The sequence below is a fragment of the Parus major genome, chromosome 1 (assembly GCF_001522545.3).
Source record: "Parus major isolate Abel chromosome 1, Parus_major1.1, whole genome shotgun sequence".
NCBI classification, from domain to species: Eukaryota; Metazoa; Chordata; class Aves; order Passeriformes; family Paridae; genus Parus; species Parus major.
In genome coordinates, this window is record NC_031768.1 from 105,021,973 (window position 1) to 105,035,235 (window position 13,263).

Here is a 13,263-nt window from a genome sequence, read left to right on the forward strand (position 1 = left end):
AAGAGAGCCCAGGTTGTACAAACTGACAGGATCATGCTACAGAATGGCATGCTGGCGTGGAATGGTGTGCTATGAAATGGTACACACAAATAGAAAATATTGTCAGCCACAAAGCAAATGCACATTACTCAGAGAACAAATAATGATACCTGCCATTAATGACATTGTTTAAAAAAGCCCCTTCAGAACAGCTGGGCTGGTTGGTTATGTCAGAGAAAGAGAAATAGTACCACAAACACATGCTTAAGTAACAAAGAAGGGGGGAAAAGTGCAAATATATACCTGTTGGTGTGAAGGTAAAAGACGGGACTGAAAAATCAAAACAAAATACAAACTGGTTATTAAGCTGAAGAGAGAAAGGGAAACATACCACATTAGTATAAATCTAGCAGACAGCTGAACATAAAACAAATAAATATAACTAACCCACTAGTTCAGTCACATTGATATAAAAATAAAACTAAAATTACAATTCAGATTGTCTCTGCTAGTACTATTCTGGAAAGAAAAAAAAAAAAAAGCAAAAAAAAAGCAAAAAAGCTTGATATACTATTGTGCTCCTGAGGGCAAGAGACTGTGCTTTATTCGTTCAAATCCTTCTCAGTTTGGTATTTTAAGGTTTTTTTCAGAAAATCCTAGCACAAACAAAACCCCCACACTGTTAATCATTCTAGAATGCAGAATGACAAATTCCTTAACAAAGCCTTATCAAGGTCCTATTGAATCTTATCTTCAGTTCACTAAGTAAATGCTCATTACACTGAACTAATAGGCACACTTAAGTATTCAGTAAGGAAATAATAATCATAAAAAAGAACAAAGAGAACTGCTGTTTTACTGTCTCTGAATCACAAATGGCACCAACTCTCACTCTAATAAAGACACTAAAATCTACTGCAGCAATTAATTTTTGTTTTCTGAGATAAGACTGTTAAACAGAGTTATTATCTTTCCCTCTTAAATAATCACAAAAAAATAAAAATCTCCCTAGATATAACACCTTTCTACCTTCCAACCCTTGGCTTTAAGAGGGAAAGGTTAACAACAGAACAATGACAGTGCTTGACAATCTTCTCTCTCACAGCTACTATAAATCCTCTTTGGATCAATAGGGTCTCTAATCCAAATACAGAGCACCAGCATCTGCTCTTCCTATTAGCACATGCTCCCCCTCCTGTTGACAAGACAGCATCGTTTTCCTCTCACTGATGGCAGAACAAGGCTTACATTGCCCTTTCTGATCTGATGACAGCAAAAGGTAAGAGAAACAATCAAATATTCACTAAAACAGCCTGGAAACAGAAGGTGATCAGCAAACCCAGAATGGAAAGAAAAAGTTCTGGCTAAGAGAACTTCTTAATCTTATTTTTTTAAGAACTCTAAAGTTTGCAGGGAGTGCAGCATGTCTTGTTTTTAAAACTTGGGATATGCTGTACATTTGCCCCCCTTTTTACCAAGCTAATTTATTTCCATGACACTAAGCAAATAATAAAAAAAGTGGAGTATTTTCCCATTTCAGGTTGCATTTGCAGCAAAGCTCTTTATCTCAGGAATACCATTGTATTTGCTTTGAGCTAGGCCTTTTCACATAGTCAAGTTTAATTTAGGTACAAAATGTAGAACCATAGTAACAAGCGTTCATTAAAATAGAGTGGGCATTTAAACCTGAGCTATTCCAAAGAGAATCAAGAATCTCAAAATTAATTTGCAATCACAGAGACATGAAAAATAATCTCAAGCTATTACTTGTCTTGTTACTCTTCCGTGAGCTAAGTACTAAATCTAGTTTGGTTTCTTAAGGAACTGAGGAGGTTCAACTGAAAGAAATATTATTGCTACCACATGAAAGAATGACTTAATTCTTAGAGCTTCTATTAATAAACTCTTCTGAGTGTGTAAAACTGCTAGTACAGTATGTATGTGTGGGAGTAGTGAAGTATTTTAACAGATGACAGGCCTGAAGCTAAATATAAAAATAAATAAATGCAAGACTGAAGAAAGTTTGGGCTTGGTGATGACTTGATGAACTGCAGAGTGGCAAACTACTTTGCAATTCATATTTCACTAAAGATAGGTTTTGTCTCTGAAGAATACTTGATACCAGAGATACATACCCTACTTTGCTGTACACTTTCATTTAAACTCCCCCCAAACTACACAAAAGATATTTTTAACGATATTGGAAAACACAGCTGTTTTGAACAATAGCTGATGTCACTGAAGTAACCATTTTAAGGACAAATTGTATGCCTTTTGCTTAATCATAGGTACTGGTGAAAGCACAGTGATGTTAGTGTGATAGAGCTGTAGAAAGGCAATGTGGCAGCATGCTATTAGTAAAACAAAACAGCGCAGGCCAGTGCAGCACTACATGAGGGGCTGTCCTGCCTAAGAAATCCCAGCAGAACACAATCAAGGGTGCAGCTCCTTCCCTTTTTCCTTGGCTGCAACTCCACTACAACCACCGGGCCTGGAGCCCACAGTGAGCACTGGTACTTCAACAGCACGGAGGACACCTCAGCTCTGCAACACTCCAGATGTATTTCCACGTTTCCACTCGCTCATTTGCTATTTTTAGCATTACTCATTTTACATAGCAACGTATTGCTGCTGTTTAAAACCATTTGTGTTTGATTTGTCTGTCTTGCCCAAAACACATTCATTTTCAGAGACTAAAGAACGTAATGTCATGACATCTTTCATACATGAAGATGCATCCACCTTTTAAATCTAGGCCTGTCTTCTGATTGCTAAATGTCAACTATAATCACCCCAGTTCTTCAAAAGCAGGATATCCCATTTTCTGATTCATTCCAAAATATATGGTTCTCACTCTACAAGTGCCTATGAGCTACTGCTTTGAGATGTAATGAACTGTAGCTCATTGAATTCAGCTTTAAATTCCAGGCTTAACCTGGAAATTATTTGAGCTGGAGGAGTCAAGTTTTTATTCCAGAAGATCTTCCAGGTAGAGGTTCTAGTTTTGTTTGAGAATATACTGCAAAGCACTGTTTGACCACTGACAGTGTGATATATAAGAAGTACCAATAACATGAAATAACATGAAAATAAGGAGTGCTTTAAGTTAGCCTCGCTGCTGCCATTCTAATGAAACACAGATGCAGGATGCCCCCAGAACTCAGTCCCAGCCAAGTGTGTCACAACAGCATTTATAAAAAGAGTCTTGGAAAGCAGACTGACCCTTGTGCTTTTGCGAACAGCCCCGCTTCCCCCAGAAGAGAAGAAATTTGAGTACCCACACCCAAAGTGTTACTGCAGTGCACACCACTGTTAGAGCTCCCAGCAAAACACTCAACAGGGGACAAGGAGCTGCCATCCACTTCAGACAGCTCCTCTTCACGTGATACAGTGTCAGACAGCAAGGGAATATTGGAAGCTCCTGGCCTTAAACACTTCTCATTTGTAGGAGTGTCTTTATAGAAACCTACTCCTGGTGCTCAGCTCAAGATTTATGCTCTAAAGCCAGACTTTATGAACATTATGTAAATATTGCCACTCTCTGCTCTGGTTCCCTACCCACACTTCATGAAAAGTACTGAAGTAAGCTGATAATTCCTTATTTGAGCCTGAGAAGAACAAGAGACTGATGACAAAACAAACAGGCAGCAAACAGGCATTGAGCAGCCAGCAGACAGAAACAGATAATAGGGCACCTTTTCTGATACCAGCATAAGTACTCGTGAGTCCATTCCTCTTCTTCCTGTGGCGATACAACCAGATGCTGAAGACCATGAGGATAATCCAACAGGCTGCACCAATTCCAGCAATAAAGGCAGGCTGTTTTACTACATCAGAAATCTGCTGGGCTAAACTGACTTGATCTTCTGAAGACACAGGGTTTCCATGAGAATCTGAAACAGAGACGCCCGTAACAGCCAATTAATTTGAATGAACAGCTGTAAAAGGCAGCATGAAAAGAGCTGACATAATTGCAGTCCAGTTTCTCAAGGTAAAATCCTTAAGACTGCTCTTAAAAATCTCACTTTTACAGCTCTAGACAAAGTGGTTTATTTTCTGTACCAAACAGTACCATTGACTTTTGTTTGCTTACAAAAGCTGCTAAAATCAGGCTACCAGGTATTCAAAGTCTCCTGAATTACAAACCTGTGGACTGCTATTTTTTTATTTTTCTTTAATTTTAAAAACGCAACATCAGCTTCAGAAAATTATTCAGAAAATCAGCAACAAACATAACAAGTCAAAAAAAGCTCTAGTATGAAACATGAGCAGCAATGTGAATGGGTACAAGTCAACTCCCCAAACATTCACTCTCAGAACTGACAATCACAGTTACAAATTTAAACTACATTCACATGAGGTTGGTATTGAGGGAGATATTTTAATCTAGCAGTTCTTGACAGATTACTTAAATCTTGTATTACACAGTCTAATGTACCGCTTGCAGTCTCTCAGTCTCTCACTTTGACCTCAATTAAAAAAAGACTGAATATTTAAAAAGGATGTAGGAAAGTAAAACTACAAAATAACCAATCCTGCCCCCTTAAATACGGATGAAAAACTAAAGGACAACTAAAGAACGACTCATGAATTGCTAAAACCAGCTAAGGAGTTTCATCAGTAATGAACAAGTAGTGCTTTTCCAAACCAGTTTAGCCTTAAATAACCCACATAAAAAAACCCATGTATTTTTCCACAGGCTATTCATTTTATTTTTTTTTAGTTTTTTTTTTATAGAGACAGCAGCTTTAAGAATTGGTCTTTTCTGCTCTTTCTGTACTGAACTTCTGCAGGAACCTTCTAGGAAGAGCAGTAAGAAGACCCAGTAAGTGACCAAGCTTCCTGACTGAAGTGAGGCAACTCAAAGCCAGAATACTGCCTTCCTGATGCTTTACCACCACAGTGAGTGCTCACTGGAAATTTCATTAGTGCACAGACAGAGGGCAAGAATTTAATGTCTTTACTCAGAGAGGATATTGCTTTACACATTCCACAGCTTGGTCTTTGAAATACCCACTTTTACTCCTGTACAAATCCAAGAGATAGCTGCTTTATACTATTGGTAGTGACACCAAATTCAGAATGAGAGATTAGTATTTTAAGAGAAAGGTGCTGTTATTAATTCTAGGTGCTGTCATTAATTCTATTAATATGAACTATATAAGAAATTAAAACTTATTTGCTTAAAACCAGTATGTTTTCCCTATGAATTAAGCAGTGAACTGATTTTTTTTTTTATGATGACATCTTGCCTTATGCCAAAATAAGCCTACATAAAATATAAGAAACTGCAATACAAACAAGAGATGTAATCACAACAAATTATTTCCTCTGGAAAAGGATACCTTTTGGAATAGAGAAGGTTGAATTAATAACAGCTTCTTCCAGCAAAGGATTCCAGATTCCAGTTTTTGTGACCTTGAAGTCAAATATCTATTTTGCTGAGAAACATCCCCCCCCATCTTTGACTGCTACCTTATTGGAAATTTTATTTCATATTTCAGCTCTCTTTATCTTCTGTGAGCCTAAGTGCACTGCCTAGCCTGAAAGTTCAGCAGGCAGACTCATTCTTTTCTTACTAATACACTCTTTGTGTCTGATGGGTTTATGGATTTCACGCCTATTTGTGCAAGGTTAAGATGGGTTGCTTCAGACTGAATGGAGACAGCCAAGTGAAGTTCCACACAAGTGGCCAGATGGGCTTAAATTATAAAGTATACTGTGACCAATGAATTAGAGCTGTCATCTCATCTTTTGTTTCTCTGCAGCTGAGGCCATATTAAGATATGAAAACTTGCATCATCAGTCTTCTTTTCAAAATGAGTAATTTTTGTGTTTTTAAACAGCTACAGTCCCTTATACAACTCAATGGAATAGAATAAAACATTTATGGAGAGCCTGTGGTCCTGAATAAATGAGAAGGGTAAGTATTTTTGTCTCATCCTTAAAATATATATTTTAAAACAATAAATCCAGGAGGAAAAAAATAATCACAAACTCAAAAACCAAATAAGAATCTTTTCTAAACATGTCAACAACTCAGTCATACAGAAAGACAGTACTTTTATACAGAAACAGTTTGTATTGCTCAGTCAACATGTTTCTGAATACTATAAAATCCTGAAGAAGCTTTGACTGTTTATTATTTTAATTTTAATTAACACTAATTTCATGCTATGATTTTACTTGCCATTGTAGGTGTAAGAACTTAAAGAAGTTTAAGAAATTAGGCTTCTGGCACATTGAATATGGGTGGACTGTTAGAGGCATTATATAAGCTGGTATATATCTATGCACATGGGAAAGAGAAAAATACAGCTGTGTTCACATACAGTCAGAAAAACAACATAAAAGGAGATGGAAGAGCTTTTAACTACATCCTACTCCTCTTATGATTCAAAAATAGAAAGTAAGCTAAATATAAAGAGAATGAAATTTATTGACCTCCTCATCACTAAAAACTTCCAGGAAGGTTATCTTGGAAGCCTTTTTTTGAGAAGGGCATCTTCCCTCTCCCTAATAGCCCTGTGAGATCCTGAATGATCAGCTGGATCATTGGAATAATCAGGTGGATTATTTGAAATAACTCTTGAACTAAAAAAAGAGAATAAATTTAAAAATCTACTTTTTCTTCATCCCAGGAAATTTCCAGAACTTTGACTGATATATAGATGGTTCATAATGAACATTCCTGTTCCTGCTTGCACTCTTCAGGGAGATGTGCCAAAACAATAAGTGAATATAAACATTCTATGGCAAAGTTTATCCCACTGCCAGAGCAGCAGCCGCAGCATTTCATGTACTTGGAAACACCTCAGAGATGTTGGAGCAGGCTGATCCCACAGCTCCCTGAAACCAGCATTTTATCACAGTGACTCATCCCTTCTTCTACCCCAAGATAAGAACTTGCTTTTTAATCACAGATTATGTTGCTAGGGCTTTTGCTCACAAGCTACTCGATTTGAATGTCTTGAAGCTCCAAGTTTCAAACTTCAATGGAAATTAATTAGAATTTACATAGAGAAGAACTTCTAATCCTCTAATGTTAATTATTTGTATAAGTAATAATAATCTAAAAGTTAACATTTAAGTTGCTAAAAGACAAATAAAAGATTAATACCCATTTATGACTGGAATGCCAAAGAGTCAAAAAAGATGGGAAATTTCAGGTTCACAGGTGTGCAAGCAACTTAGATTTGCCTTGTACATGTACAACCTATGGAATGGTGCTTTTCCATATGTGTGTCTAATTCAGTGTACAAAACATGCAAACACTAAGTAGGAATATCTAAATGGTGTTCACACTGATAATTCTGGCAATTTAGAACATGCAAAAGACCTGTAACCTGTAATATATTGCTTGAGTGTTTTCTCAAATATATGTGCATGATGCAATATGAAAATTATTTGGTGAAATATTACCAAAGTAAGAATAATGTTATTTTGTCTCCTTTCTAGATGGATGTTTTCCAAACTGATAAAATATCAGTTGTGCACTTCAATCTTACAACATAGAGCTTGAGGTGACAGCACCAAATTGATTTGAAAGGGTTTAGTGTGAGGGGTAAAAATAGATTAGTTTTAAGTTGTTTGCAGGCAACAAACAAAAATATAAACAAAAAACCCCTTACAACTATCACACTTGAAGTACCTTAAGGGCTGACAGAATAATATCCTGAAAGAATGCTAGCTAGTTCACAAATCACAACCCCTAAGTGAAGCAATTAGAATAATAAACATTCAATGAGACTTTCTTGTGTTTTGTACACTTGAGACATCCACTGGTTGAATAATACACTCAACATTTACAATAATTGTGCAGCCATTTTTTAATAAATAACTGCATACCATATATTCACACAAATTGTGTGCTGAAGAGAAACATTAACTGCAGCTGGGGGGCTTCTCAGAGCTGGCACCAGAAACAAAGTATGCCACAACCTGTCCCAGTGCCACTACTTATTTGTCAACAGGCATAGGTAATACTGCCAAGCTACCACAGGTAGTATCTCATCACTCTACAAAAGGTAGGCTAGAGATCAGCCAAAAATTGCTAATTCTCATCTCTCTGTAGAGAGCATTTTTGTAAACAATGCCTTTAAGTTACATGTTGTGACAAGAAAAGAAGGGTTTTATTGAACCTTTGTGGCTTTGTTTCTCTATGGCTCATTGTTATAGGCAGAATATAGTGAGCTGTGGCGAGGTCTCATGATTTTTTTCCCAAAGCTTTTGCAGTCTTTATGTAAAATATCATCTTTTCTTTTAAAACAAACAAACAAGCAAACCTTTACAGTCCTTGGAATTCCATAGAAAACTTTATAAGGTCATTTAAAAGCCAAGAGGCAATCTCAGAAGCTTCACACAGGGTGTTTTAAGAAGAGACACAGTTTTTCAGTTGACCTCATGATTTTATGAATAAGAAGCAAGTTATTTTGTTGGCTTGTCCCTGGTGGCATGGGAAGTCTGGGGTACCACAGCTCACTGAGCTGCTTCATGTCAGCAGGGACGTGGAAAATGAAAGAGCTTCGAGATTACAATTTGTACCTGTCTTTGTAACAGGTTAAGTGTGTGCACAAGGTCATTTATCACAGCTCAGCTGATGCGTGGGACTGCGACTGCACGCCCCAGCTCCCAGGGAATCCAATGTCTCCTGTCCTCCCCTCTCATTCTGGAAGGCAGCCCCCAAAAGGTGAAGCTTCCTCCTGTCACACACCTGGCTGAGACTCTGCCCAGGCATGTCCCAGAGTCACAAACCTGGGAGCATCCCACACGGCACATGGGCTCCAAGAGCAGATCCAGAGCCAGCCACAGCCCAGTCTCACGTATTTGTATGAAAAACACATTATAAGGAGAGAGATGTTGGGTTTTAATGAAAAGTTCTTATTGCAAAAGTGAACCTCAGAATCACACAGTATATTCTGCTTTCACACATGGAATGCCTATTTTCTTTTATTTTCTTTTTTTTTTTTTTTAAATGAAGGATTGCACCAATTCAGGTATCAGGAAAAGATTTCCCGAAGGAATAACCTGGAGCAGTGTGAGAAATGCAGTAGCTTGGAGTGGTCCCACAGCTCTTAGAGCACATATATACAGCATGTCAGGATTGTTTCAAACCTCCTACAAGGAGCATCCTTAGCCCTCTTTCCTCCCACTCCCTGGCCTCCTCTCCCTCTCTCTGTAACCATGTAATTTATTGCAGGTGAAAAGTGCCAATTGATGACATCAACAAATTAATTTTCTTTCTTCAGAAAGCTACCCAGAAAACTTGGTTCCACCCCCACGCTGGGAGCACTTCTAAGAACTAGGAATCCAATTCCTTGAGGGGGCTGGAGAAGAACTTGCATCACAGGGCATAGTTGAATAATCTGCAGCCATTCTTCTACCTGGATGATTTAGGTTGATATGTGCTACCAAAGAGTGCCACCTCTTAAATTTAAGCACTAATTTTCAGCAGCCTCCTGCAGTTGCCGAAAGGGTTTTGGCACCATCTAGATATTTCATCGTTCTGTTTCTTGTGGCATGGATCTATACAAGACTCCTGTCTCCACATCTTTGCCATGTAACAACCAAGTTACGGGATTTACAGTACGTCTAGATTTGGGCATGCCACTTAATCAGAGGCAAGCAGTGAAAGCAAACTCCAGCCATGAGGAAATATGTGTATTCTCCCAGACTTGCACATCTGAACACCTCTCAGGGTGTGGTATCACTTCTTGTTTTCTAACATAGTGCCAATAGAGGCCAGGAACCCAGAAGTGGGCAAAACCCTTACCTTGACAGTCCCATTTGTTTCTTTTTCCACTTAACCTCAAAGTGATTAAGTTCCATTATAAAATTCACCTTCTTTAAGAATTTGCTTATCATCAGACAAAAGGGAAAAAGAGAAGTGGTTATGGAGCCTTTGGTTTTAAACATTTGAGGTTATCCTCATAAACCTCACTAAAGCAGAATTTTCAAACCTAGCCCATATAGAATAAGCTTAATTTTGACTGGCTGTAGAAAGCTGTGAACAGTAGCTGGCTGTAGGGAGGAACAATCCAACAAATAACTACAGGGTTTTCCTGTAATAATTCCATATTAATGGAATCTTATACAAGCGGTATGCAATTTTATTGTAAAATCTCCATCAAAGTATGGAATATATACCTGTCTAATTTAAGTAAGCTAAAGATGACCTTCCTTTCAATACCTAAGGAAATGTACAAGTAATTTTCCATATTAGTTGCTCTGTCTTGTTTTCACATGCTCTTAATTATAGATTTTTAAATACAAGTGAAATAAAAAGGTAGATCTTCTAATGATACAGAGACAGACAGAACATAAAGTCCAAAGCAACATGCTGAGCTTGCTTTTGTAATTATATACTGTAATGATAAGGTATTTTGCTCCAGGCATACTATAAAGCAGCATATGACTATACTTAGAGCTACTTTAAATAATCTTCAGCTAACCAACAGCAAAGATGCATTTTTCCCAAAAAACATCCAGGAGCAATGTCCCTGGTTGACATTTATGACAGCAATGCTTGGTATAAATGGGATTAGGTCAAATTATAGTAAATCATTAGTGTACATATTTTTTCCAGTACTCAGGTTATTTACCAGCTTTCACACATAGTTAATATTTATTGTGCCTAATTTTAGGATGTTTCTTTTTTTGCTTCAATAATGATAAAATCTGGTCAAGACAAATTACATCCCTAAAATGGATCAACACCTAATGATTCATATTCCCCTACAAGTTTTATTACACTAGTCTTAAGGGTGAAAATTCACTTTGGAAAGTCAACTCCTAAAAAGCCCTGCTGAACTGGGAGATTAAACCACCCCCCACCCCCCCATGTTGTTTTAATCCCACCTTTAGAATGCAGTTCTAAGGCAAGTTTAAAACCAGAAATGCCAAATGCTGCTATTCCAGAGATCAAGTGACACTATCTGTTTCACTTGTCTTGAAAGAATTTCTGGTGCCATAAAAGACAAAAAGCAAACAAACAGAAATCACCCAAACCAATAGGCAGGATTTCCAGGATGCTTACCTAACTGGATAAACTGGGGATCGCTTTTCACTCCAGGTCCTGCCCCAGTGCTTGCAGCCACTTCCACGCTGTATCGGATGCCGGGAACGAGGGAGGGGATGACTACGGAAAAGGTGGTTCCATCCACCGTCTTGTTTATGTGGTATCGGCTTTCATTGCCAAGGCACCAAACCTGCAGGGAAGCAAATGCATGGCACGTGTAAATGTTCCAAATTCAACCCTGAAGGGTAAGAAGAAGGAAAGCTGACGCATTCTCTTCTGCTGGATGAAGGAATTTACACTTTGTCACTGTTCTAACATCTGCAGTGCTGGATTGCTGTCCTAGGCCCTCTATGAATACTGAAAAGATACCTCTTGTTCCAAAGAGCTGCTCCAAGTACTACCATTATTCAATGAGTTTATTACAATTCATTTAGAGTTCAACAAGTGCTAATGAAACTACAAGCACAGAAGAAATGAGGGAAGCTCCACAGACAAGAACTGTTCACAAAAACAACAAAGGAAGAACATTCAGTTAAAAGAATTTGAAATTCTCCAGGAATTATGTGTCACTCTAGTTCACAAGCAAGTCTTTCATCACATGACATCTTATAAGGGAACTGATGTCATAATGGAATCCAAAAGGTTTTGGTTTTTCTTTTTTTTTTAGATGGCAGCAAGGGGTGAATTTTGAGTGATATGCCATCTTCTAATTGAGACAACAGCGTGACATCAGATCTTATTTTTTGGTTGAGACCAAGATACAGGTCTAGTTACTTCAATTCACAATTTCATATATTACATCAGTGACATTAAATGGCTGGGAGAAACATTATGGTGAGATATCTTTATCTCTTTAGGCCTGAACCACTGATGTGGTAAATGCTTTTAGGAAGATGGTTGAACTCCCAGCTGCTATTCAAGGTGAAGCAGCAGCTAATCTACATCTGCTAAAAAAAAAATCATGAAGCTGTGCCTATGTCCTTTTTGTGTCCTTTTCACAAATGTACTGCTTTACAAAGAACATTTATCCAGAAAGTTAAATTAGTTAAATTCAATACCTTATCTGTAAAGAAGCAAACTTGGCTGAGAACAGCAGCACATCAGAACCTGGGCTGATTGTACAATTGGGAGGGAAGATTTTGCTTTCAACATATGGAGCTCCTGAAAGATTTAGTACCCTGATAGCTGCTTTAAATCCCTGGTGGAATTCTGCTGCTGCGGAGGTTGCCAGGTGAGTGGGATAGACTTTCACATGTAGAACAATTGCTACAGCCCCTTCTGTACAGCCCTTCCTGCCTGGACACTGGAGATTTTATCTCACCTTCAGGACATTGTAAAGACCTTTTTTCCTTCTCTGGATGCCACAGACTGAAACAAGGCTAGTGGGACACTGTGAGGATGTGAAATGCATTTTAGGTTCCTTTGAAATCGAATCCCAGCACATGATATACATAAGTGCTGCTGCAGAGCAGGTCACAGCACATGAAGAGAGTCTCCTTTTTGTATTCTGATACTACATAGAGACTGTTTCAATCAGTGCTAGGAGTAAAGCTGTTACTAGTACTGCTCTTGAATCCTAAAGGATGGTCATGAAAATGCTCATATAAATAAGAACTCGATTAAGTGAGGAACAAAGGACTTAAATCTACATTTTGACTTAGGTAATTTTCACAGAAATTATTACTGCTACCCTGTAAAATGGTGCATGTGCAAATAATGAAACCCACTTATTATGTACTTGTAATCATGAACTACTAATTCAGAATAAAAAGGTTTTGTTCTTAGGTGCTCAAGTACATGGAGAAGTGCATCAAACAAGAATGTCAGGTCAAACATCAAGTTGTTCAGTACTCACCATCCAACATTTGACTGACATAAACAGGCAAGTGAAAATGAACTTTTAGAATGTTATCAAAGAAGAATGAATTCATATTATAACAGACACATAAGAAAAGAGAGAATTAGTATAACAAGAGAATTTCTAACTTTGTGCTAGAGAAGGAGTAAATTACTTATGCTGTGAATTTGAATTTCCAGGGTTTTGTGTGTTCTACTGACAATTCTTCAATTAAGATAGCATCCTTCCTTCTATTTATTTTATCCTTTAATTAAAGTAGGTATACTCTTGCCTTTGATCTGAGTTGCTGAGAAAATAATGATCTGCCCATATATGCATACCTTTTTTTTTTTTTTAATTTTCTGATAGAAAAAAGAAGATAGAACAAAAGGGGAAGAAAATAGAAAATTTCTCAAGATTTCTATTTAAA

General features: G+C 37.6%; 1 protein-coding gene across 5 annotated transcripts in view; it reads right to left on the minus strand.

Annotated features, from left to right (window-relative positions):
- Window positions 1-13,263, minus strand: part of ROBO1 (roundabout guidance receptor 1) — a 690,100-nt gene that overhangs the window by 32,524 nt on the left and 644,313 nt on the right. For 4 of the 5 annotated variants that reach the window (XM_015640442.3, XM_019007725.2, XM_015640421.3 and 1 more), the window contains 3 exons: window positions 11,015-11,186; window positions 3,675-3,872; window positions 283-309 (listed from right to left, as the gene is read on the minus strand). In XM_015640442.3, the coding sequence (XP_015495928.1) occupies window positions 283-309; window positions 3,675-3,872; window positions 11,015-11,186 (397 nt within the window). The remainder of the gene's footprint in view (window positions 1-282; window positions 310-3,674; window positions 3,873-11,014; window positions 11,187-13,263) is intronic. The other variant, XM_015640439.3, reaches the window with a different exon arrangement.